A 27,786-nucleotide genomic window follows, 5' to 3' on the forward strand; every position below is an offset into this window, starting at 1 on the left:
TTCATATTTGAATGCACAGATGTGCATGTTTAATATCCAAATTCACAATGACTTCTAAGATATTCAATGGAATATCTTCTTTCTCTAGAACTCTGCCAGGTGGCTGAAGCATATTAGTAAGACATACAGTAAAATTGCATGAAAATTGGAACCACTTAGAATGAAAGCCAACAGAACTGGTTGGACTATTCCATCCAGACGGAACTAGTTATTATTTCAGACTCAGTCCTTTAGCTGTTATGAAGTGCACAGTTTCCCATGTTTCCATAGATCCTTGAAAACTCCCTGTGGCTTTCAGAAGCCACAGCAAACTTCACACGTGCTTTCAACTGAGGATGTAATCATGGCCCTTCATCCCGATGGCAATCCTTCACGAATCCAAAAGCATTCTTCACATGTATGTTCAGTGGATGCTTGTGGAGCGAGGCTGGGTTGCTCTGGTCAGTCTTGTCATTCTTTATTTCTGAATCGAAGTACTGTTTTTGCCTTCTAAGTGCATTATGAGCCATCTGCATTCAAAGTATTTTCTCTTAAAATTTTGCTTATGCAAGCGTGATGATGTTAATCCCCACTCCCCAGTACTTCATTCACAACTGTCCAGAGAGTTGCCAAACCTCAATCTCACAAGTTGTACAAAATCCAATTATGGCTCTAGTTTGTCAATCAGGCTTTTTTCCACATCTGACCAGCTCAGTAGTTGCTAAGCAAGAAGAAGAGCCAGAAAGGATGAAGGGTCTGGGTGGACTAGTTTGTTTGTTCTGAATCTGTACCAGACAGATGAAATGGAAAAAAAAAAAAGCAAAAACAAAACTCTGATTTTTTGTCTTTTGGATGCTCAAAAACAATTATCATTTCCTTAGTGGCTGACCAAGGCAGCTACACAGATTGTATCAGCAGCACCCACACTGAGATCCATTATCCACACAAAACGAGCCATTTCATTTGCTTTCAGGTGCCCACAACATAAACCACTTTTGTTGGTTGGTACATTGACTTTATACAGGATTTAAAATAAAAACAAAACAAAACAAACAAAAAAACATTTACACTGCCTAAAGATATGACATAACAAATCATTAATTGCTTATTGTTTTTGGAAAGGTAAAGAAAAGTAAAACATACTGAATGCACTTGAGGCACACCCATTTGTCACAGGAGTAAAGGAAAGAACAACATCACTCTCCACTCCTGTCATTAAGGCCATATATTGATGTGCAACATTGCTTCACGGGGTAGCCATACAGAAGTACTCAGGTCTAAGTCATGCTTCCTAAAATGTTTCAAACATGGACTGTTTTCTCACGCAGCTTCAGACTCTGCTGTTTACATTATGCTTTTTTTTTGCTTCCTTTTTTTTTTTTTTTCAGGCTCCCTATCCAGTTTCAATGGTCTGTTCTTCATCATGATTTCTCTTAGTTCCCCAGAAGCGTGCGCTGAACTACAAAGACAGAAACAACTCAAGGTTAGTACACTAAATTAGTATACAATGCAAGGTGCATAATACTATGTAACAGTATATGTGGACAACAGACATTTTCAGTAGGCATTTGAAACTGAGATAAATTCAGGGAAGCAGAGACTTAACTCTGAAAAGCCAGTGCCCTGCATAACAAGGGATACTGCATCCCATATTTCTCACACAAGTAACCACATCCTACTAGATCCGTGTAGCTACCACCTACACTTACAGTTCGAACAATCCAACATGAAGTTTTAGATTTGCAGTTTTACAGATGTAAAAATGAGATGTAGTACTGTCTGCATATCTAATGGAAACAGACTTACCCAGGCAATCTACATTTTCAGGAAGTCCAAGATAAGTCCACATAAAATTTTAAAAACACAAACTTGTCCCCCTTTGCCATTTGGCCTGGCTTAACGCAGGACTGCTTCAACCCAGAATCCAGGTAGCTACATCAACACTACATTACCAAAAGCAAAGATAATGGCTGCTGACTCCCTAAACTTAGATCAGCAGCCGCACCATGCTGTGCACGATTGGTTAGTTCCTTGGCACAAAACATGCTCACGTTTGCCTACAAAATATAATACAAATATGAAATCTGGGATATAACAGGTTGACATAAAAATGTAGGCAGGAGTAATTATTTATGGTAACATCCCAGGCTTGACTTCATTTGTTACAGTATGCATCATCTGATCTGGTGTTCTGATGAAACTCGCCCAAAGTTTCAGCATATCTTGATTCCAAACCCTATGTTAACTGCCTTTGTTTTTTGAAGAGTATTACTTGTCTTACTAGCACATGGCTGAACTGAGGATATCTACTTATCTCCTGTCCTGACTTCAACAGCCAGCTACCAGCTAATGCTTTTTCCTTGACAGTTTAATATATTTAACAGCTTTAAGGAAAAATGTTCATAAAGAGGATCATTAGCCAGTAAACCCATACAAATGACTACCTTTTTTTTTTTTTAAAAAAAAAAAAAAGTATAAGAAAATAGAACTGGTTCTGCTGGGCTTAAATTAAACAATATTGCAAATTTATACTAATTTGAGTTTTCAGTGTTCAGTATTTGAAAGATACTCATCAAACTTCGGCATGAGGTTGTATTGCCTGTTCCTTCACTGACCAGTCACAAGGGCTAGAAAGCTGAGTTTTCATCTACACTGCTTCCTTCAAATCTATGGCTTTCATAGATTTAATCATCTGTTCCATCAGCTCAGGGCAACGCCAACCATATCTGGAAGGGTGAGGTTGTTAGGCTTTTTGTTGGCTTCATAGATTTTTCCTCAGCTGTCACAGCTTGTTATACACAGATTTGTTATTTGATAACTCTCATATACAATAATTTCTATTCAAAGCAGAATGTTTTAGTTAAAACAACATGCTTCTAAGTTCAGTCCTCCTTGCCTTCAGTGTAGTTTTCTCTCTGCCCAAATGCTATTAACCTTTCCTAATGTGCATTCATGCAGAGTTCTCTATGAGTTTAATATAAAACAAGGTAACAGATCCCAATCAGATGCAACATATGCTAATGAAATACTTGTCAGCTAATTGTAGTTATGTAAAACACTAAAGGAGCAGTCATGTTCTCATAAGTGTCTTTAATAATACTTTTAGAGAGAAAAGTCAATTCTTCTTAACTTTCTCTAAGCTCCCGTATTTCAGAGACTCCTCAAGGAAAAAAAAATAAAAAAATCATCTTTTCAAAAAAGAAAAGAACTAGAGAAGAATGGCCATATAATCAGACTTGAAATCTTGACCTGGTGCTAAGTTAGTTGTACTGGTAATTACAAACATTTGTTTTGTAAACAACAACAACAGGGAAAAAAAATAACATAAAAAACAGCACAAGTAATTTTCTTCATAATGTTAAATGTCAACAAAGTGTATTTAATAGGATCCCCACCAAAAATTTGGTCTTCCATCTAGATTCTTCTCTTACCAGGTGGCTCAGATTGCGCTCCCCTATGGCTATCCATATTCACATTCTCTTCATCTGCTGGGAAACAAACAGATGCTTAGCACTGAAATTCTCTTCAAAGTTACTGTTGAAAAGAGATAATTTGAGGGAAGAAATAGCACTGAAGAAAACGGGCTACTGATACTAGTTAAGATCCTATTAATTTTAATGTATATCATAGATGCTTCTATGATTCTATGTTGCTCAGCTTTCAAACTTCCCAAATTCGGAAACATCAGTGCTTCTTTGGGTTGCTGTTCTGTCCTCTCCCTTCACCAACCATTCCAAAAGACTAGAAAAGACAAAAACAAAGCTTCTGTCCCACGTATTACCTACAGTACTGCCTAAATTCTATCTTATTTAGGTGAAAAGGAAGTATTGTGTGATGAATAGACCACTGCAGAAAAAAGGGGATGAATATCCAAGGTAGTTGTCAAAAACCTAATGTATGGGTAAACATCTTGTGAAGACACAAAGGCAAGATTTCCAAGTTAGAAATGACAAGGTACTTTCCAGCATGAAAATAATCTGTAATCCGCAATCTCCACACAATTTTCCTTGAAGAAATGTTTTCTTGCAATCTCTCCTGCTCATTCTTTAGCAGGGGGTGGTTTTATTTTAAGGAATACAGAGTCCTAAGGCTGCCTGCTTTTGAAATTCTACGATTTGGGCAAGGCATTCTTCAGACTCCCTGTCTTAGATGACTAGAAAGAGAGGTTACTCCCTGTGAACACAAATTCACCAAGCTATTAAAACTACCTGATGCAAAAACTCAATTTCTAGCTCCCATATAAAATACAAAACAGAAAAAAAAAACTCTATAAAAGGGTCTATAAAAAAAAAAAAACACAACATAGTTTAGAAAACTTACCACTTTGTTTGAAACAAAGTTTCTTCTTTTGATAAGCAATGAAACTAGACACTGCTCCAATTACAGTAGCAACGACAGCGCTTACAATTCCAGCTATTGCTCCCTGAGAAGCTGAAAGAGAGTTTTACAGATATTATTTTAGAATTGAAAGTTATGTCAAACTTGTATTGGCTCAAAGTAAATCCCATGAACACTTAAAAACCAATAAACATGAAATTGTAGGAAAGCGTAGTAATCAACTTTTTCTCTTTGTGAATAACGAAAAGTAGTTCCTTTGATTTTATAGTTATTAATTTCTTAGTAGTGCCTATTGTTAAGCAACTTCAGCATGGCTGTTACAAGTTCCACTATTTCAAAAATAAAAATTAAAAAAATTACCCTTTTCATGGCCAAATATAAGTTACATGTATATGCATGCAGTCACTGCACCAGCACCTCTGAGATTTTAAAACTTGGAATCATTTCCAACAGAGATTTCATAGATTTATAAAAGCAGAGCTTGAAGGTGAATTCTAGATTCCACAGAGTTCTGAAGCTGAAATCCACTGCCAGCAGTGAGTACTCTCGCAGAATATTAGCAACAAAGAAAAGGCCAGAAAACAAGCTTAAGATATACAGACACCATACACAGAAATTCATGCACTTACCCTCACCATCTTCAACCTTATTTGGACCTGAGTCCTTTTGTCCTACAAGGATGAACAAAACGTTTAGTTATTATATGTCTAAAGAACAGTTACATCACGTTTTTTTTTTTAATTCATCACACAAAGTTAGAAGCCATTTGATGATGGAAAAAAAAATATTTTATCCATACAATATTAAGCTCTCTGGCATTCAAACTTTCTGTTTTCAAAGCACAGATCATGGTTACATCAACTTCAACCTTGGGCGCTCAGTACTGCTGCAAAATGAGGGCAGCCCATCTGTGAAGTTTAATCAACTTGCCCACCACCAGTGGTGTTAACTCTGTCTTAGAAGTGGTGAAAGTGCAGTCATGCACGCAGGGCATGATGACCAATAGTGCAGGATGGTCCCAATGACCATCTCTGTACTGAGATGTACCATAACATTTAGACATGGCAGCTTATTTAGATCAAGGTTGATAAGGTATTAAATGGTTAATGTATCACTCTGTGTAAATATACTCTACGTCACTTGAAAGTCTAAGGATTAATTCATCCTGTTGGGCAGGTGAAATCTTTGAGAAAAACAAGATGGACCACCTTCTAGCCCACCCCTGGGCTTCTTAACCACAGGAACTAAAAAAAAATTAAGAGTATTTTACATAAGATCTGAAAAAATCACTCAGGTGCCTTTAAGAACTATATTTGTGGTGAATTTTGAAACGAATAACACCTCTGCATCTCAGTTTTAAAACTTACCTTTCTTAATATTACAGTAAAAATTACTGAAGGTTCCTAGATCCTCTTAATTATCTGTGTATTTTTTTGGCAGGGACAGAACACATTGCCTTTGAACTGGAAGGTCAGCTGTTATAGCTCTGATATGAAAACCAAAGGTGTTAGAAATTAGAGCTTGTAAATAAGCTTTCTTCAAAAGCTCATGTAACCATGGGGTCAATAAAAAACACAAACTACTATCTTACCACTGCCACCACCGCCGCCACCTCCTCCTCTTGGTAAATCACCATTGTATAGATCCGTATCATCAAAGCTGCCTATAAAAAGTAAAAACGATATTATCTTATGTGTTCTAGGTTCAGTGGAAAGACACGATGACATGCAAGTTTTCTCTAGTTCATTCCACTGAGTCCTTGGCAGTTCTGGGCTCAGCGTCATGGTTATGTGTTCACCTTGCAAAAGCCCTCCCACTCTAGAGACGTTTCAGCTCAGCACTATACAGTTTTGAAGCACCACTGCTGCCTGACTTCCTGAACAAAAGAGAGGCCAGCGTCCAAGAGCAGGTATTAATGCACAAATATTACTTGCTAAACAAGGAAGAACCTCTGTAGGCTACTTTAGTGGAATGGCCCAAGCCTCACTACATGTATCTTGATAAAGCAGAGAAAGGGTGTGGACAGGAAAGGAACATTTCTGTTCAAGGCTGCAGGTGTGAATGTATTTCTAAGGTTAGGTTTCTAAGTCACAACCCATCCTTTGAACCTGTACAACACAGTAGCTAAAGGAAAGAGTTCACTATGCCACAGTCCGGTGGCTGCAGTATTTGCCTGAGAACGGGAAGATTCAAATTTAATTCTCTTCTCTGATTTATTGCAGGACACTGAACCAGTCCATTTCCACTCTCACTGGACCTCAACTCATGGAGCCTGGAGATCTCCTTCTTCCCTCTGCGGTCAAATGAATCTTTAGCTTATGGAAAGCAAAGATGTTTCAAACCACAAAGCTAAAACCATCAGACCAGAGGATGTTTTATTATCTGGCAAAAGCACTGTACTGAGGCATGCAAAACCTGCGTACAAGTATCTGCTGTAAATCAGGCAGGGGAAGGAGCAAGAACCAGGGTTTGTGTTCCAGGTGAGAAATATTGCCACATTCCTGGGTAACAGTATCAGCGTAGTTGAGGCCCATGAATGTGTTTTGTTTGGAGATAGGCAAAGACAGAGAAAACCTCTAAAGCACAATAGGCGGGGAAGGGCATGTGTTTTAAACATACCTTTCAAACATGAAAGGATTGTATTTCTGTATTCTGAGTTAAGAAATTTATTTCTTAACTGAATGTAAGAATTAAGAAATATGTATTAAGAGATGAATTAAGAAACCTATTTCTCAACTTAGGGCCTTTAAAAATAACTAAAAAAGCAACACTTTGCTTTACTTTTATTTTAGATACTTTAAGAATACAAATCACATGTAGTTATTCCTACTTGCTTTAGCAAGATTAGTGCAGATTCAGTTCGTGAAGATGAAAGGAGTCAATCTAATAACATAGATGCTCCACCACAGGCACCTAACAACAACAATGCCCCGAACACGTACACTCTGTCCTCACCTTCCTTCCTCCTTCCCACTTTTAAGTAAAAGAAAAGTGACTCAACATATTTGTTATGGAATGTCGAGACAGCTGCAAAGCTTATTAGCAAGCCAATTTTTCCTCACTTCTAAGTTTTCATGCAAACCAACACCTGACATAAATTGAAAACTATTAAAAAAAGAGTAATTAGTGGAAGTTTAACTGGGATAGTAAAAACATTTAATGATTTGGGCATTTGCGCCGGAAGTCTTACCAGAGTCTCTAGCAGGTGAACCTGGCTTCGGGTTATCTACACACAAACGAGATATTTAGAAAAAAAAACATTGAGAGATCAAAAGCAGATTATAATACAGTAACTTTGAAAGGGACGAGGAAAGATTAACAAATGCTACTGTTCAGAAATTTCTCTTTGGACAGTTTTGACAGTGTTTCTAGGATTTTTGCAGGCAGAGCTGGCTGGGGTCACATACACAGAGTTGGAATAAAGTGACCAAACTTAACTAGTGTGAAGAAACCAAAAGCAGTGGGACTATCTGACTCGTAAATTATGTCAGTCACCCCCCCGTAATTTTTTTTTCCTTTCATAAGCTAATGCTGTTATTTGTTTGGTTATTTTACATTAAAGACTGTACTTTAAGTTGATGCAATTAACAGAGTTTCTGCTACATTAGCCTATATGTCAGACCCTTGTTATGCCTGAACATATGCAGTACAATTCACTAAGTCTTATGCAGCATTTTGGTTTGCAAGTCTGATTTCAAATGCTGAACTTTTAAATTTTTTTCTACTAAATACACATTACTTAGCTATTGTCACTTTTAGAACTACCAGATTTGTAGTTCAACAAAATAACAAACAAACAAAAGCATGAAAAGATCCACATTATATAACTATTAATATGGTCCCTACAATGACACTTCACTTTGCTTGCAACAAAACAGGAGAATAAAGGATCTTAATAAATACTTCTGTGCTGTTTGGTCACAGTCTTTGTTACCCACATTAAATTAACACACCAGCAGTAGTTTTCTAAAACTGTGTTTTGACCAACAGCTGACTCCACCCAGAGGCCGGTATCTTCTGTATAGTGCTTCTATTCGATGTAGCATGGTCTTGCCTCCTCCTAGCTCTAGCACAAATCAGATCAGGTCTCCTTAGGCTCTCTGCATATTCAGTGCAAAAAGGCTGGCACCTCTAGAGCACAATTTTAAGACCTCAACTTCAGCTTCCAATTCAATAAAAGATCCTCTCTCTTCACTTGCCTTACCATCTGATTCACTCATCTAGTTGTTTCTCAAATAGCCACCTGTTTTCAAGTGTCAGGGTTCGGAAACAGGCTGCTTTAGCAGAGAGAAAACTTTGAAGGGCTAAATCAAACTGATCAGCAGAAAGTGCTACTGTCCTAGGACTGTAATGTTGTGTTAGGTACCACAGTGCAACAGATCTAGTGATGGTACCCAAAGAGCTACTGGGCATTACCTGTTTAACTAGACTTTTTTTTTTTTTTTTTAAACCAACTGAGTGAAAGAAAAGTGACTCAACAGGTTTTCTTATAAAATGTCAAGGCAGATGCAAAGCTTATTTGCAAGCCAATTTTTCCTCACTTCTTAGTGTTCATCCAAACCAACACCTGACATTCATCAAAAACAATTAAAAAAGAGTAATTAGAAGTTTAACTGGGATAGTGAAAACATGTCACAATTCAGGCATTTGTGCTAGAAGTCTTACCAGAGTCTCTAGGCTTTGCAGGCGGACCTGGCTTGGGGTCACCTATAGACAAACAGAGTTAAAATGGATTAATTCAGATTTAAATGCTACTTCCATAAGTAATTATTTATGGACTTAGTGCCATCTAGTGAAGACACAGCAATGAAACAAGTAAGACTTGTTAAAGAAATGTGTGAAATATATGCAGCTTTGTGATCCAGACCAGTAAAATGAAATAAACACAACTGGACTGCAATTATTTTCATCTGTAATCTATTACTTCAGTCAACTCAATGCCATTATTACATTTAGGTAATACAGGATGGATAGACATTACATTAAATACCACTGAGCAGTACCCAGGAAAACATGATACTTACCAGGCTGAAGAGCATCTTCCAAGCTAAACCCATCTACAAAGAAATAAGGGACATTTTAAGTGTAAGGTGAAAATTGAACTAGTTTTAGACTATTTTTTACACAAAACGCTCACCACAATGTTTTCACCAAGAATATAATGGCATGCTCATTCAACAGCGGCCCACAGAAGAGCATCACAGAGTTATGAGTCCATTAGCTGCTAAACCACATGGGATATCCCAACAGCTAGTTCAAGTTGAGCAAGCTTGAAGCATGCAGATGAAAGCCAATGAAAGGAATTTTCAAAGGGCCTTTAAACTTATAATATCAAACTATTTATCTCTGTAAAAGCATTAGCAGAAGAGTCTAAAATGTAGAACTCTTTTTGCTATTAGGGAATTACTTTCCTTTTCAGAAATATCACAACTTTGTTGGCCACTAAACTGAAAAATTCAGTCTCAAATTAGTATATACAGTTATACTTGACTTCACAGTAAAAGGTATTAGAGGGCAGTTGGATCTCACCATTGTCTGATGGTGCCTTCCGAGTTGGAAGAGGTTTCTCTGAAGGTACTGCTAAAGACAGATAGAGGGGTGGGAAAAAAAATGTTGAAAAACAATTTCCTACACTATTAGGAAGATACATACAGGACAAATTTAAGCCCATGTCTATACAATGGAAAGCACAAGATCAAACCTATACAGCAAGATGTTTTCCTCTCAAGATGAATCTGAGTGTTCCCAAAAATAAATTTCAATTCTAGGTGGTCACCATTTTGACCCAATGTAGCTGAATTGTTCTACTGAGGTTTAAACAAACTGTATGTGGGGACACTGTCACGCTCAGTCATGCAGTGATATTCAGAAACCATCAGAGGGACAGCCACTATTTTCCTGCCCTCCCCCCCCCAAAAAAAAATTAAAAAAAATTGCAAGAGTGTAATACTTGCCAAATGCATCTTCTAACCTGAAGTCATCGTCATTGCCTATAAACATATGAAAACAAAATCACAGTATTAACACTTTTTTCTTACTCAAAATCAACAGTTACTATGGTTGTAAACATGCCTTTGATCTTTCTTGAAGTATGTTTTCTGTTTCCTGCGTCAGACGAGAAGGATGTTTTTGAATCAGAGCTAAAGACAGATATCCTTCTCTATTTCTCCAGGCCACCACCCCCCCACAAAAAAAGGAACAGTGCTAAAAATTGTTGCTATAGAAAGGGTCCAGAGCACCACAACCTACTCCTACAGTTAATATAATGTACTTATCCTTTTTTTTTCTTGCCACTGCTATTGCATGCCTTCTTAGTGCCATTCACTGCATATTCTTTCCCATCCTTCTTTCCCCTAAGCCACAAAATGAGCAGGGTTACAGCTCCAATTCACAGTAATTTACAATATCCAACTGTGAAGAAGAGCAATGGAGAACAAAGGCTGGTGTGAAAGTGATATGATTAGGTAAGGATTTAATACTTCGGCATTAAAAACAGATTTTCATGGTTTTAGAAGACTTATCTTTTTCCCCTAACAAAGGTCAAAAGTAGTGAAGATGATTAAGTTATTAGCATAGGTAACCTTGAGCAGTCTCTTCAGCTTCCTAAAAGACAGCTGTCACCACCGTGGTCTCTCTGCTCCAGCTAGATTAAGTTTCATTTTCAGCCATTAGGAAAATAACATTTCTTTTGCTATATTAGGTCAATTGCTAGAGCTACTGCTGCTCAACCAGCCAACTGCAACACACTTACTCAGGGCGTTCGTGCTACAAACTGGTTTCCCAGCATGTATATAGTAATGTGATCTTGGCAGCGGAGGCTTGTATGATAAACTGACACTAAAACAAATGCTTGGGATATTTCAGACAGTTCATCATTCATACTCTCACTGAGGCACAGCAAAAGGAAAAGGCATGAAGATCTATGGCGGATGGTGAAGCAAGACATCCAAATTTTCTGCTCGAGACACAAAGAAACTGGGAGTATTTTTACCTATTGAGTATCAAGCCACCCAGAACAAACCTTAATTCCACCACATCTAACTTAATTCAGAATATATACACATAAAGCACTCACTGATGTGCATGGCTTTTCCTGCAACTAAGAAGACAGCTACAGAAAGGGAATCATCACTGGCTACTGCAAAGTCTGAAGAAGGGAATTAAAAAAAACAATTGCAAGCAAAATGTTCCTTCTGCTTACAGGACAGGCCACACTAAGACAAGGACAAGTCACGAGACTGAGGGATGCCCATATATGTGGTGGCATCATTTACCTCAGCTGAGGTCAAAATTGAAATCTCTTTTCTTTCTCAAATAACTGCACTTTTAATGCTGTTTTCACAGAAGAAATGAATCTTAGATCCTTTATTTTATTTTTAATATGGAAACATGGAATGACAACTTCCAGAAACACCCTTCAAGGTAGTCTTCAATTCAGGCAACTGAACTGCTATAGCAAGAACTGAAATCTAAGCAGTAATTTGCATGCTGTAACATCCAAATGGATTATTATCACCTTGCTCACAACCAGGTGGGGAGGTAGCACTGCCTGGGCCGTGCCCCGTCCTTTCAAGGAAACAGACAGAGGCAACTCATGGCTTTATGGTAGTGGATCAACTACGTGACTTTAGAACCCCCTAGATAAAGTCATGAGGTAAAGATCATGAGTTTAAAAAAGAAAAAAAAAAAAGTTAGTTTACTTCATTTTCTTCACTCCAGATCGAGACTATAAGCTCTTTTTGATACTTAGTTCATGAAAAATCATTTCACAGAAGACAAAATATTTGCAAGTCATTTATCTGAAACCTACATTATCTTGCAACACCTTAAAGCCTCAGTAAAATGACCAGACCCAAACTACTTGACACAAATCTCAGCTCAGGAGTCACCCCTTTGCTTAGACTATAGCAAGAAACCTCCATATTAACAAGAAAAAACACGCCAAAGAAAGAAAATTCCTTCTTTCAGAAAGAAAAAGGTATTCAGAAAACACCTGGAGCAGAGAAGAAGTTTGTTTATCCATTGTTCATAACAATCCTTCGTATGTCTTTAAATCTCTTGCTTTTATGACTGCACTCACTCAGCGTTTAGTACTGGTGGGGCTAACCAGAGGAACAGTTCAAATAACCTGAACTGAAGGAGGCCCAGAACCAAGGACTCGGCTGGTTTAAGGGAAGAAACAATGAGACAGTGCAAATACAGATACAGAACTAGATTAAAGGTAGCAGCCTGATCCAAGAAGAAAAAAATCAGCAATAGTATGCTGCACTCTTAAGAGGTTTAAGCCACACCTACAGTAACTGAGCTTATGTGCATTTTGTTTAGTCTAAACAAGTTTAATTGCCAATAAAGCTGATTAGCACAATACAGCAGGTATTTCTAGCTCCTAGGGGCATGAGAAGATTCAAGAACATCTCAGAAGTGTCCGCACCATTTTCCTTCCATGTCCACAGTTCAAATACCAGGATATCATGAGAAGAGTCAGCTCCTTTCACAGGTTTTGTGTCAGATGGAGGGAAAAAGCAGGTAAAAGAGAAGGTGAAATACTTCACCTTTACACGAGATAAGGTACTTCAGCTTTTCAAAAGCTTGTGGTTGCTCTGATGAGCTAGAAGGTACTCAAGAGAGCCAAACAGCTACGAAAACAGGAGTCCTGCAAAGACCCACTAGTGCTCCCAGATATTTACTGCTGCAGAATTACTCAAATTTATGTAGCACTGCAGGAGCTGACAGGGGCCTTGAGCTGGGGAAGTTCCTCCCTGAGTAATGTGTGGCAACACACCCAGACAAGGGACTTGGGATGAATCACCACACACTTTCTTACATAAGCAGCAGTCGGCATGAATTTTGTTCTCATAGAAGCGCCCGTGTTTTCCTCCTTCCCCTGGAAGGCAGAGATTTCCCCTGTCTCCCCAGCGCCCCTGCACGCTGCAGCTGGCACCGACCAGATGGCAGCAGCGAGCTCGTCCCTGCCCCACCGCTGGATGCTACCTGCTGCTCCTTCCCTGGCCTCAGTTCAGCTCTGTCCTGCTGCCTAGCTGCTGCTCTTCATGACACCTGCAAAAACGGTCGTGTTCATGAGGCCATGGCACGTGGATCTTGGAGGACGGGGGTGCTGGTAGCCACACGTGCATAAATTCAGGAAACCAGACTAAACGCAGCTTTTCCGGCTTCCAATGTGGAAACGGGAATTTACACTCTCATGTCCCGCACATGTTCTCCTTGGGGGACTTAAAACAGAAGAAGTATTAATATTCAACACCTAACCATATCAGAAGTCAGAGAAAAAGCAGGAAGGCCAACAGACAGAACCTTGCTCATGAAACACTTCAAACATGAGAGGATAGCCATGAAACCCCTTTTTAAGCTTGAGTCTGAATCAATTTTTGCCCCACCAGCATTAGTTACAATCACAGAATATCACAGGTTGGAAGGGACCCACAAGGATCATCAAGTCCAACTCCTGGCACCACACAGGTCAACCCAAAAATTCAGACCATGTGACTAAGAGCACAATCCAAATGCTTCTTAAACTCCAGCAGGCTTGGTGCTGTGACTACATCCCTGGGGAGCCCGTTCCAGTGCATGACCACCCTCTCGGTGAAGAAGAGATGCAAGTGAATCACAAAAATTTTTGAAAATGTCAAAAAAGTGACACTGTTCTCAGAATGTAACTGCAAGAAATGCCTCTGAGGCTTGAAATGGAGAGCCTGGAACACGAAGACCACTCGCTGCGGGTGGAGGAATGAGCTCACAACCACATCACTCCTCCCCGCTAGGGCAGAGGTTTGCAGGCAATGTCCCTCTGCAACAGCAGCGCAGAGGGGATGTTTACTCCCACTGCCAGGCAGCGCTCTCCTGGAATTAAATCCCACATGGTCAGTGTCAACTCCAGCTCCTCCTGTAAGTATCCACCTACCAATGCTGCTTTTCACATTTATTTTTTACCAGACAGACATTTAGAGCCACAGGAAATAAAAAATCTTTGCAGGAAGTTCTGTTCAGAAGAAAAAAGCCCTCTCCCACCTAACACAAATACAGTCTAAACACAAATAACATCTGCAAATCAGCCAAAAAGCAACAACAATTTTCTCCATTTAGGGAGTGTTGTCTTTCTGCACATCTGGAGCAGTTGCTAATGTTTCTGCCTGGAATAAAGTCAGCTAAGGCTCCAGAGCAACCAATAAAAATACTCATTTCCTCTTCAAAAATATGCATAAGACTAATAACTATCACGTTTAATTTTGGACAGCCATCCAAAAGTATGAAAGTACAATGGGGCTCTAAACATCAGCTTTAAAGCAGAGTTTTCCAGGGAGGATTTGATGTGGGAGTAAGAGGACGGAATAAATAGCTCTAAATTAGCAGAAAATGTGCAGAAGAACTGGGTAAACCACAAAGCTGGAGAATTAACACAATGGCCACAGTCCTGCCAAATGATGAGCTGCTTATCCAGAAAAGAGATGAGGTAAGAACGAACTACAGAATAGTTACAAAAGGTCTAGGAACCCCCGTGAATCCATCCCGTGCAGATAAAAGCAGATGTTCAGCATCTCAATCACTATCTCCAGAGGTGCCCTCCAGGCTCAGCTGTCCCACAGTTCTGTGACTTGGGTCAGTTCTAGTCGCTGGACCAAATTCCTGCTCTGCAGACCTCAGGCAGCTGCCAGCCAGATAAATCACTCGGTCCCCCTGCAATTCTTTGTTTGGATCAGAATTGAAAAGCGCTGCTTCACTGCACAAAGTTAGTAGGCAGAAACCTAAACTAGACTCAGAAGCAGTCTCTGGAAACAGAGCAAATCTCACCCGCAAATCTCTGCCCCCAAATCTCACCAAAACCAAGCACTGTGGGCACTAGGCAACCACTTCCCCTTTGGCCACTTTTGAAACTCTGTCCTGGCTAAGCAATGCCTTTAGTGTTTTGTTTTCTTTACTAAGGCAAAGAAACCAAAATCCTTGAAGTACACGTTGCTCACAGCCTACAGCTTCAAGGTTCAGGCTGTGCCATAGAGAGTCACAAAGCTGACGAGCCTTGCAGCTACTAGTCACATAGCTTACCTTTCCATAACCAGCTGCGTTCCCACCACAAGGCGCAGGTTTATTCTGCAAAGGTCATATTCAGTATGCAAGCACCTCTTCCAAAGTCATCTTACTTCTTGAGGATTTCTGCACTTAAATCTAGCAATAGCTTCAACAGCTTTTGGCAGGAGCCTTTCCATCGTCAACCAAAGTCTGAAGCACGTCCTTCAAAACACAGAACATGTCACAGGCAGCCAAAACTGTACTTTGAAAACCATGGAGCAATACACACAGTGATGGAAATAAGACACTGTGAGGCTGGGAAGGGCACCCACACCAGGCTGACGCTCCGTGCTGATGAATATTACGCCTCGCCGTGATAACTCTGCCCACAGCTATCGCCAAAAAATAAGTTAAACAGACTAGAAAAACTAAGATGGAGGTAAACCAAATGATTAGTCTCAAATTTAAGAAAACTATTTTACTCAAGCAAGATGCTAACTCATCAGTATTCTGTAATTTAATAAAATCATTGGTTCTCATGAAAGCAGCTAAAATTGACATCAAGTAACTTAATGTTATTTTATCACCAGAGGTTTATCTACACAACTATTCAGATAACAACACTCCAATTTCTCTTTGCACTGAAAAACTTTACATGCATCTGTGTACTCCAGCACCCTTCGCAGTCTCGTACAGAGGAAGGGAAAAGTACCTTCAGGACAACCATGCAATCTGCCGTGACTTCAGAAGCCATGTGCTTCCCCTGTTCATCTCAGTACTCAGCAGCACACTTTTTCCAGCTATAAAGCATGTCAGGTGATTGATTGGAGGCTTCCCTCCACCAAGCAGTCAGGAATCACCTAGGAACAAAGCCAGCCATTGTTTTGTTTATCTACACCCGTATTTGCTTATACTTTGCACCTCCAGTGGCTTCCTGGAGTGGGGTCAGGGCAGAAAGGGAAAAAGCACAGTCCTGGAGAGGGCTCAGAGGGAAAAAGAGCTGCAGCAGCGAGGCTCAGCTGCAGACAGGTTAGGGAAATCTTCATTGAATGGAAGATGATGTTCAATTTTAGCACAGGAAGGAAGCCAAGATTTGTGATCTGGCAGCCAGTTAACTAAAAATTCCAAAACCTCAACAGTTAAAGAGTGGTAAATAATCTTCACTCTTATCGAGGAAAAAGAATCTATATCATAACTTATAATTAACAAATCTCCAAACCAGAACTTGGCCTTTCATTAAAAAAATTCTTTAAAATGAAATTTGAAATACACACTGGTGGTGTACACCCAAGTCAGCCAAGAACACTTGTATTTTACAGAAGTTCACTGAAATGATGGCTCCACTGTAAGCAGGAACATTTTAGGTCTGCTGACACCTGCAAGAATCACAGAATCACAGAATTTTCTAGGTTGGAAGAGACCTCAAGGTCATCGAGTCCAACCTCCAACCTAACGCTAACAGCCCTCCACTAAACCATATCCCTAAGCTCTACATCTAAACGTCTTTTGAAGGCTTCCAGGGATGGTGACTCCACCACTTCCCTGGGCAGCCTGTTCCAGTGCCTCACAACCCTTTCAGTGAAGAAGTTCTTCCTAACATCTAACCTAAAACTCCCCTGGCTCAACTTAAGCCCATTCCCCCTCGTCCTGTCACCAGGCACGTGGGAGAACAGGCCAACCCCCACCTCGCTACAGCCTCCCTTGAGGTACCTATAGAGAGCTATAAGGTCGCCCCTGAGCCTCCTCTTCTCCAGGCTGAACAAGCCCAGCTCCCTCAGCCGCTCCTCGTAGGACTTGTTCTCCAGGCCCCTCACCAGCTTCGTCGCCCTTCTCTGCACCCACTCAAGCACCTCCATGTCCTTCTTGTAGCGAGGGGCCCAAAACTGAACACAGTACTCGAGGTGCGGCCTCACCAGAGCTGAGTACAAGCTGACAACTTATTTCACAGCTTATTTCTCTTTCACTTTTTTCACCAGAACTCCTACCAGTTCGGTACAGTTTCTATACCAGTAGCTAAGTCCAAACAAAATGTGTAAGCTAATCAGAAACATTAACTGAACAGAAAAATAGACTCTGCTTTTATAGACTTTTTTTCATTGTGGCTTGCTCAATTATGACTAAAAAGATTTTTCAAGAACTATGCATGCTTTAAAAATAGCTACTATGGTTTTTGCTGAAAGGCAGAAGAGAAAGACATTGCATTTTACAATTTGGGTTTCCTGTGGGTAAGATGGAGAGAGAGGGAAACAGCCCCAGTGCTGTGGTTTGCAATGACTCAACTCATATTTTAATCTGCTGCTCTGAGACTGAATCATTTCTGGCACCACTCAGCTCATTTTAAAACAAAACCTACAGGGGCCTGGTCAAATGCCAAAGCTTAAAGCGTTTCAAAAGCACCGAGGACACTTTTCTTCCTGTAAATATTTACTATTAAGGTGTTGAGATAGAACTGTGATAAATGACAATTAAGTAAGACAGGGCTTTGTGATTTGCACTGCATTGTGCCATCCCAGCGTTGGCTTGGGAAGATGCAGGACTAGGTTCAGCCACCAGATGAGTGATGTGACTGACACCAGCCGGCTTCCCTGGGTGACGAGGAACACTGGAGGAGAAGGTTTATTTTGGTTTTTTTTTGAGTAACAGTCTTAACGCCACAAAACTGCTACCTAAAAATACTGCAGAAGGATAGCCATGCACACAGAGGTCAGTGTGACTAGGTTTTGTTACCTAAAATGGGTAGATAAGAAAACAAATATGGAATTCAGCTCAGTGGCAACCAGCAGGCCTGTATTATGGCGTATGATCTTTCTCAATGAGGTTTTCTTCTGGTTTCCTGTCAAAAACAGATTTATCTTTTTACTTTCCATCCCTCATTGTTGTTACTTCAGCAATGAGATAACCTTTCTTTTCATACCAAGGCTACTTTCTTGAGACACAGTAGGTCTGATGTGTTCATGTGCTCAGTAAAACATGTGAAATGCGTTCAGAATAAAACCTTTGGCATCTCTAGCTCAAGCGCATCTGGTGGAAGCACTTCTGCTTTGCTATATTTAGACAAAAACATTTATCACAAATCCTCCACGTCCACCCTGGGAAATCGTTTCACCATCCCTTGTTTCTACGCCACCTTCCAGCACTAAGTGGATTTTATATCCTAATGTTAGCCCTCGCAGGGGGCTGTTACATATGCTAGACTTTAATCTGCACTGTACATTTAGTCATTTCAAGACAACCCAGGAGAGCAATAGGAGTGTATGGAAGAACTGTTTGCTGATGGGAGCAGTGCCAGCATGGGGCTGCCAGGGGAGGCAGTGACAAAGATGCAGCAGCAACACCTGAGGGAAAGGAGAAGAAGGAGCAGTGGGCAGGGAAGGGGAAGAAGAGACAATCAGAGAGGCCTGGGTGCAATGAAGTTGTCAGCTCACTACAGCCACATGTTTCACAACACAGCTCTTGCCTAAAGTTTTTTTTGGAGGAAAAAAGGTCCACATTTCTGCTTAATCTGCACAGTAAAGACCTGGCCTTTACAAAAGGCCAAAATGGGAAGAAGAAAAGCTGGAACTTTTTGTGAAAGCTGAGGGGGAAGGAGTCTTGTAAATCAGAAGTTAAAGCCATCGGGTAAGACGAGTAGGGAGATCTCTGACAGAAATACATTAGCTATGGCTATGTGACAGGCACCTCTGCAATATTTTGGGGAGGCAGAGGGCAGGGAATAGTTGCTGAAATAGCTACTGAATTCGGGATTCAATCCCAAGATGCTTAGCCTCTGAGATGTATTGAGAAACACAGCGGCAGGAAGAGATTTCTGGCATGAAAGAGGGAAAATACAATCCAGCATGGGACAAGGAAGCAAGGGACGAAACAGAAGACTGAAAGAATATCAAAACGGATAACCTTCTCCAAAATCCTCCTACATAGCTTCCCCAAACCCTTCCCTGAAACTTCTTGTTTCTAAGCTTAAGATGGACTTGTGTGCCTCCAGAGCCGTCCAGAAAGCCCACAAGGCCTACTAAAAACTACCTTATCCATGCCACACTTGCCTCACTGATTTTCTGTTCACCACCTCACACTGCTACTGCTATCACCACTAGCCCTTTCCCTCTTCATACAGGATAAAGATTTTATGCCAAATCACAGGGAGAAAACGGTGGGAAAAAAAAACACAAATTTCAATACTCTTGCTCCATTTTTTCCAGATACAAGATTTAATTTTTGTGGCATGTATCTGTAAACCAATGATACTACCAGCATATTACCAGACTTGCAGGATTTGCTCTCATGAAAATATCAGTTTAACCGATTTTTCACTTGTTTCTTTCCTTCAGAATACTGCAATTCTTCACAAGCAAAAGATGCAAACAATATTTTCTGTGGTTAGGCAAAAAAAAAAAAAAAATTACAAAGACAGTTTTGTAATTAAAATCTGAGTAAATTTTTACCACTAAAACTTTCACCAGTGACAACTATAGATGTTTTTAAAAAAGTCACTTCACGGAAAGGTTAACTTGTACCTCAATACATAACATTAACTGATGAAAGAACAACTGCTATCCTACAGAAGTTTGATTTTACCTGGATGAAAACTCTTCAGCTCAGAAACTTTACACACACTAAGATACAAATACTATTTCTTGTGAAAAATTTGTAAGAAATCGGGGGCCTAACAGGAGTCTTACAGGAGTTAAACCATGGGGAAAGCAGAACTGAATTAACATCTGCAGCTAATTAACAGCAGCACCAGTCAATAGCTTTCCTTTTATCAGTACAGTTAAAGACGCTATTTCTTAGATGTTTATAGCATGTGTACCCTTCCCAGATGACTGAAATCTGTATAAAAAAAAAAAACATAAACAGGATTTGTTACATAGTTTTAGTAGGATTTGTTGCACAAAACAATGATGTTTTGTGCTGAAACCTGACTTAAATTTAAATTGGTTCTTATTTTAAACACATTTAAAATGATCTTTTCCCCAAAATATGTTAGCATAATTCCTGAATTTGGTGTGTTAATTATAGATTTTAAATGAATCGTTCTATATCTGGAGAAGGTATTATAAGCATGCCTTATGCCACCACGAACTAAGTGTGCACCATCACAAAAAATTCTTTTATGACTTTTTGGAACTCTTCAAAGAAAATCTTTTAGATCCTGCTCTTCCGGGCTCCCCAGTCACATCAAATGCCAAAGGATAAATCAGTCTAGAAGACGTCTGTGTATAGTATCCCTGCAACAATTTTATTTTCAACAGGTGAAAAATGTGCTTTCCTGTAGCAAGCTGGGAAATCTTTCCCAGATTACAGTCTGTGAGCCAGAGAAGCTAGTGTGCAAGGTTGAGAAAGCAAGAGGGTTTGTTTGTTGTTTTTTAAATGGAAAAGCAAACAGAACTAGCTCTTACCATGACAAGCAAACTTCCAACTACTAGCTTTTTGCAGTATTGGCCCTAGGTCTGCAGAAAGAGTGACTCAGTGCTGTAGCTTCACAGTTCGTGAGCAGGGACAACACTGCCGAATTTTTCTCAGTACCCAAAACCATGATAAGATGTGTGTGGTAACTTGCAGGAAGTTAAATTAAATAAAAGTTTCCAGAGTTGAGACTGTTTGGCCCTCCAAAGGAACCAGCAGAGAACACGGGCAGCACCAGGACACGGCACAGCTCAGGGTGAGAGATACTGTAGTGACCCTCTGGCTCCAGAAGGAGCCTTGATTCTGGCATTGGGAATGTGTGGTGGTGTTTGTGGTGGAAGTGCTGTGCCCACTGCATATGGGCAGGGGTGTGCAAATGAGGTGTTAACAAGTTGGAAGTGCAGGACCTGTGAAACTCCTGTCAGACTGGAAGGTGAAAGCTAAGAAATGAGCCAGTGCCTGCCCCGGGGTCTGTGCAGGAGCCAGGAGCACCGGGCAGGGCACCCTGCTGGGGCAGAGACCAAAGCTTGGGCTTGTCTCAGGAAGTCGTAATGCAGGCAGGGTGAGATCTGTGGAACACAACACGCTTGGGAAGTATGAATGGCGAACCAGTATGTGTGCTGGGAGGGAGGAAAGTCTGGAGAAGCCTGGCAAGCAGATCGGCCCCTTTCCTCCAGGAACATTGTCTGGTACTGTGTTCTCACTGTGGCAAAGCTAGTGATGGGTTGCTAGAGGTTTTTCCGCTTGGAAAGAAAATGTAGGCAGCACGCTACAAGAAATAAACACACTTGCTGGCATCACAGAATGCAGCCTAGGCTAGCATCAAGTATCAGCAGGCATTTCACGAACACAGCAGTCCAAGAATGAGAGGAAGGTCATGGAGCAGAGCGGGTGCATCGTATTCCCTATAATCCCCAGGCATCTGGCAAGGTACACCAGTACAATGGCTTGCTTAAAACTGTGCTCCAGGGAAAGGGAACCTCATCTCTAGGAAGCTGCACGGATAATTCAGATAAAGGCAGGAACCTGCCATAGCAGCCCTGCAGAAAATTAGATACCTCAAATTCCTCAGGGTGATACAGTACCAGCCAGCCCTGGGGACATTAGGACTGAGACAGACATTCATGTTTCTTCCCCTGCAGCAGATAAGATCCAGAAGGAAGGGATCCTTATTGCTTGAGGACCTGGGTTTACCTACTAGGTGGCCTTTGAAAATGAGATAACGAAATATACTGTTGCATATGATAAATAGGATTATTTTACCTCATAAACTATTCTGTGCATTCTGCAGATACAAGACCTGAAGTCTGTAGGTAGCATTCAGACATCTGTGACATTAACCCAACCCAGACTGTATGGACAAGGCTCGGAGTTTGTGATGGGTCCATGCTCAGACTGTGATGTTAAGGCCTACCATCTGGTTCTCAGAGAGCAAAGGCTGGGAAGGGGAAGATTTTAGGGAGTGTACATGCCCATTGTTACAGGACTAATTCTTATTGCCTTCTCTGAAGGTGTGGAACAGTTGCTGGAGGTGACTTATTGTGATTAAAGGTATGGTTACATCTCCAGAGAAGGTTCAGCATTGAGGAAACTTCCAGCGTGAGATGTGGCAGATATGCAAGGAATCTGTCCCTGGATCCCCTTGGCTACATAACCTGAAGCCTTAGGTATTGGCAACACCAGGGGCGCTTGGTGTGCAGACTCTAAGAGAAATAGCATGGAGGGTGGAGCAAAGACACCACGGCCAGGCTCTGTGCTGTCACTGCAGGGATGGGGAACCTGCTGCTACTATAGAACTGAGAGATTACATGGCCAGCCCTGACCCAAACTAATAGCAAAATTATGTCCTCTCGGTGAACTCTGCTCACTATAATGCCAAAACACACCTCTGTCACAAAGGCTACCCTCCTCCAAGGTGGAGCCACCCCTCTGTGAGCATGCACCCAAAATTTCTGAGCCTATACTTTTAAAGAAAAAAATAGAAAATGTTCTACCAATCGTAAGGAAGGTACGTATGACTGCAGTCATTCAAGCTCCACCTAAAAGTAAGAAAATGGTATAAAAATACCTCAAGAAAAAAAAAAGTGTTCGGGAGCTAACATCGTAGACAAGTAAGGAGGACACTTCTGACTTCCGGGATCAGTCAATGGGCTGAATCTCTTTTCCCCCATAGGGACACCTACTGGATGAGATTTGAATCCTCAGTTATACTGAGTGCTTCCCTGGGAAACCTACCATTCCCTGTAAAGATAACTTATATGTAGCTGGCTGTGTTAGTCATGTTCCTGGTATTTGCACATGCTTTGTAGAGAGGGTTTTTATCACCAGCAATTCAAAAGAACCTGTACTCCTGTTGCTTCAATTAACTACACCAGTCATTAATCTACTAGACTGAACGTGTATCATGCTACTTGTGCATCCATGATCATGGTAAATCAATATATTGAATACACCTGGGCTTTAGTGCCGAGCTGGTCACCACTCACAACCTAGGCCCAGCTGCCCCCAGCCCACCTGATAGCTGAGGACAAGCTGCAAGGAAGGCAGAGGGGCTTGGGGCCTGCCAAACTTCCTTACCTTTTAACACAACAGAAGGGAGGTAGGGTAAATTTAGCAATGAACATCTATTAATGTCACGATGATGTTAAAAGAAGAGCTTAGAGTTAGGTGCATGCCCAAACAGCTCTTAGATACACATTTCTCAAGAATGTACTGGGCATGGCCTGGGCAGGGTGCGAGCAGCAGAAGGCTGCGGGGTGCCCTGCGTGGGAGGTGGCCACGACCTGCCCCGTGCTGGTCACAGCCGTGTCCAGTCAGCACTGAAACAACCCGTCACACCTTCCCCTGGCCTGTGGAGCACCATGTGCTCAAATACACTTAAACAGCAGTATCCGCTAGGGCAGGGAGATGCAAGGAGATGCTGGTGAACAGGCACAGACTGAGTGCAACCAGCGAAAACCAGGGCATTTGAGACTAGGAGGGTGAGAGATTCTGGGCTCAAGTTGAGCCTAAGGGAACAGCCTAAGCGTTTGTTTCATTCTTTGTGTCAATACCTGAATCCACGATCCAGTTTGCTTTAACTGACAGTAAGTAAAAATTCCCTCAGTTGAGACTGTTTTGCTGATGACACTCTCTCAAAACACTTTTACTAGACTGCGAAGAGGAGTTTCCTGTGCCAGAGCAGGGAAAAACAGTTTGACTGAAAGAAGCTGGCCCCTGTCAAGATGATCTTAACTGATAAAGATTACTATTATTACAATATTTCACTAACACAGCTGTCACTTGATGAAATACAAGTTTAGTGCAGAGTGAGGTTCACAATAGCAAGAGCTAACTCCGAATCCTTTCTTAAGTGCAGGCAACCCCATCACGCATACCAGAGTCACATCAGGAAAATATTGAAATTGGTCTTGGCTGGACAGCAGTAGGCTGAGTCACACTTAACTCTTGCCAAGTTGCAGCACTTTAACTACAGAAAGCTGAAAGATTGTTGCAGTGATATTATTTTGATGGAGCAATGCAGAGGCCATTTTATATAAATAACAACACATAAAAAGCTCTTACCCATCTCAAATTAGAGGAAACAAACATGGAAGAGTATGTGCTGCACTTTTCAAATTCATGCTGTAATTTATGCACACTAGCACTGCTACTAAAATGTTTAATTGGAAGAAAAATTTATTCCTTTAATGATATTTAAAAGGCAAACTGCAGAGACCACAAAGCAGAGATCAGTCTCCAGCAGTCCCTGCTCCAGACGAGTGCTCTATCCACAAGATCACTCATTTTGCCTCCATTCAACCAACAAACCAGTCATTCTTGTCAACAATGACTTGCCCCAGCAAGAGATCAGGAACACACCCATTTCTTTCCCTCTACTCATAGTCCTATAGTTACCGCAGTCTTAGGAAGAAGGGATTTTCATCTGTAATTTACCTTAGGCTACTGATCTTACAACACTGATACATCAGCTCTGAGCACGTATTTTCTTCATATCCTAGTGTTCACTACCACAACTATTTCTGGTGGCTACTGTGTTTCAATCAGCAAGCTGTACTCAATTCTTGTGAAGAATACTTCAGGCACATATTCCCAAGTCTAAGCCCTAGTATGTCTTGATCTTTCAGCAGTACAGAAGGGAAACTGATCCTTCCGTCTGCGTGCAAGCTCTAGTAGTTTTCTGCTGCTCATCATGCAAGGTTTTTTTATTTTTATTTTTTAATTCACCTTCTAAGGTTCTGTGCTCTTCACATAAATTGTGCAGATATCCTGTTACCTAGTACTTCTTGTCACTGGATTCTGAAATCCAGACGCCTGAAGTTAGATACTGGGCTAACCTGGTGTTTTTTTGCAGAGTTAAGATGGCTGAGCCAACCCCACGACCAGCCCAAGCAGGAAGTCTCCGTCCTCCCCTGCCCCCCCCATTTCATTTCCACCCTGATGTTCAGTCCTGCCCCTCCCTTGCGCTGGCTCTGCCACCCCTCAAACCCTCTGCAGCAGACTCAAGGAAGCATTAGTCATCTGCCGACTCATCAAGCTGAATCATCGCTCTGATGGGCACCAGACCAACCACAGAGGGAGAGAAATGGACAGATCCCGCTTCTAGCGGTAGCAAGCTGTTAGACTGGACATGTAAAGCGATGATACAAAAACCTCACGTTCACCCTTCCTCTGGATTCAGCCCCAATGACATCTGAATTCCAGCTCTGCCTGATTTGCAGAGTTTGTATTTGGCAAGTGAAAAAAAAGACACTTCCATACCAACTGCACAGTTAAAATCATAAGCCCTTAAGCAAGTTCAAAGTTCACCACTGTTTAATAGCTCTCAAATATTCACACATTGAATACTGTTTGAAGTCTGACAGCTTTCATGTGCCTAAAATATATGACTCAATACAAGCTTATTCTCAAGGCCATAGACTTGCAGGCTTGAATTATGAAAGCCAGCAGTCCAGGAGAACTAGTCACAACCAAACAGTTGCATGGCAGCTGAACTCACAGCGTAAGATCCTTAGCTTTCTATAGCAGTTCTGTCAGTTCAGACTACAGACAGCCTACCAGCAGAGAAATTCAAATTTTCAAAAGGATACAATTCAGGCTCTCCTTCCTTTACTTTAATCTAAAATTGCACCACCACACATCTGAAATTCCTGAGCGGCTCCACCCTCCCCAGGCTGACATTCTCGACAGTTCTTGAATTCTTGTATGTTTTCTTTAAGAAGAAGTGTCCAAACTAATTATAATCTATTTATATGGTTCATATTACCAGAATTGGCCAGTGCTCTGATAAATTAACCTCAGTTTTGGAAGCAATCTGTAAAAAAAAAAAAAAAGTAGCATCGGTTTCTTCTGAATTCTAAGCAAACCCCCTGAAGCTGTGTTTTGCACACCTGCCCTCCACTGAAGCAGGAACCGGACAGCCTGTATTCACCTCCAAACTGCTAGGCAGTACGTTTAGAAGTGCTGTTTTTGAGCAACTCCAAATAATTCCACATTGTAAGAGCCTCAAAAAAGACCCTGCTGTCCAGGACTGTGGGGACTGTTTGCAGAGAAGCGCATTTTCCAAATAAGTAGTAAGATGATATCTCAGTGTCAACAGCATGAATCATCTCCAAGTTTTAGAGTCAGTGACTATAAAATGGCACTATTTTTCCATGAGCCTGGATTTGCTAGCCTCACAGCTAAGACCACAGCAGTACAACTCCATTCATATAGGCTTGAAGCCGAATTGCTTAGCTAGCATCCTGCCATACCTACAGCTTCCAGCTAAAGCGAGGAACAGGTATTTTTCCTTCCCTCCCGCGGTGAAGAGATACCGAGAGTTAAGCTTTGAAACGGTACTTTTACAGAGAACTTGAAAGAGTGCACCTAGGCATAGCGTTAGGTCTTACTAAGAAGGTAGAGAAAAAAAAGTTTCTTAGAAAGAAGTGGGAAATGACAGTTTGCACGGCATTTTCCAGCTTTAGGAGCCCGGCCATCAGGTCCCAAGTGGTGTGCGGGGGGGGGAAGCACTGGGAACTCACTGAATGTTTTTTGCTCAAATGCAACCACGCTACGGCACAGACACCCTCCCGAGACACTCGCTGCAGACGCGAGCAGCTCTCAGAAAACTCGCTGCCGTGCTTTACGCCGCTGTTCTGCCATCGCAATCATAAAGAGCGGGTTGGCAGGCTTCCTGGCCAGCACGGAGCCGCTGCCCGAAGTTACTGTCAGCCTGCCTGCTTGCCTAAAATGGAAGCCGAGCCGCAGCCGCTGCCACAGCCACAGCTCCGCTGCTGGCTGCTACGGGCTACGGGGAAAGCGCCGCGCCCCGACGGCGAGGCAGGGAAAAGAAGGGTGCTGCGGGGCGAGAAGGGAAGGGAAGGGAAGGGAAGGGAAGGGAAGGGAAGGGAAGGGAAGGGAAGGGAAGGGAAGGGAAGCCGCGATCCGCCGGCGGGGCGGAGAGGGGGACCCCGCCAGCCGCTCCTCACCTCTGCCAGGTGCCAGGAGGGCGAGGAGCGCCGCCAGGAGAAGCCCGCCGCCCCGCATGGCTGCCGCCTGCCGCCCGCCCGCTGAGAGGCTCCGCGACCCGGCCCCGGCCCCGGCCCCGATCCCGGCCACCGCCCAGGCGGGGCGGGACCGAGGCGTAGCGGGGAGCCCCGTCGGCAGCTTTCGGGGCCGCCCCCCGGAGCCTTCGGGGAGCCGCGCCCCACAAGTGGCCCCAGCCCTCGTAGGGCTTTGCCGGCTGGAAAAGTGGAAGGACACCAAGTTTGTGAATCACCCTCACCAGTTCGTGAAGCGATGGTAGTATTTTTTCCTCCTTGACGGTTCCTATTCCAATAATTTTCGGAGTTAACCCGCGGCAATAAGGAGTTTAACTCTAGTAAGCTTAATATCTTAAATTTATGCCGTGTTTTAAGTTAAGGATAACCTTTTCCCATTAAATACTTGAATTGCAAGATTTTTTTTTTTTTTTTTTTTTTTTTCCTAGCTGTTAACATTTACGGAGTCAATATTATGTTGCTTGTAGCAGCTTCCCCTTTTCTGGAGATAAAAGACTGAATA

The 27,786-nt window shown here is 41.8% G+C and overlaps 1 protein-coding gene across 4 annotated transcripts; it reads right to left on the bottom strand.

The window, feature by feature from the left end:
• Positions 1-27,294, bottom strand: CD99 (CD99 molecule (Xg blood group)). Of its 4 annotated transcripts, none has more exons than XM_032200526.1 (11): positions 27,213-27,294; positions 10,272-10,307; positions 9,847-9,894; positions 9,342-9,374; positions 8,983-9,024; positions 7,508-7,543; positions 5,909-5,980; positions 4,947-4,988; positions 4,300-4,410; positions 3,411-3,467; positions 1-1,438 (listed from the first exon to the last, which is right to left on the bottom strand). In XM_032200526.1, the coding sequence occupies exons 1-11, from the start codon at positions 27,268-27,270 to the stop codon at positions 1,413-1,415; spliced, it is 561 nt and encodes a 186-aa protein (XP_032056417.1). In that variant the 5' UTR covers positions 27,271-27,294; the 3' UTR covers positions 1-1,412. The 4 variants fall into 4 exon arrangements, with proteins under 4 accessions (XP_032056417.1, XP_032056424.1, XP_032056410.1 ...); XM_032200533.1 differs by having other exon boundaries at positions 3,411-3,464; positions 9,847-9,897; XM_032200519.1 differs by having other exon boundaries at positions 9,847-9,897.
• Between the last annotated feature and the right edge of the window lie 492 nt (positions 27,295-27,786).

Source organism: Aythya fuligula, chromosome 1, assembly GCF_009819795.1.
Source record: "Aythya fuligula isolate bAytFul2 chromosome 1, bAytFul2.pri, whole genome shotgun sequence".
Taxonomy (NCBI): Eukaryota; Metazoa; Chordata; class Aves; order Anseriformes; family Anatidae; genus Aythya; species Aythya fuligula.

Excerpts from the sequence above, each read along its gene's own strand:
- CD99 (XM_032200519.1), bottom strand. The coding sequence starts at position 27,270 with ATGCGGGGCGGCGGGCTTCTCCTGGCGGCGCTCCTCGCCCTCCTGGCA. Across the intron at positions 9,025-9,341 it reads GGAAGATGCTCTTCAGCCTG|GTGACCCCAAGCCAGGTCCG; the intron begins GTAAGTATCATG and ends GTTTGTCTATAG. Across the intron at positions 5,981-7,507 it reads TTCACCTGCTAGAGACTCTG|GCAGCTTTGATGATACGGAT; the intron begins GTAAGACTTCCG and ends TACTTTTTATAG.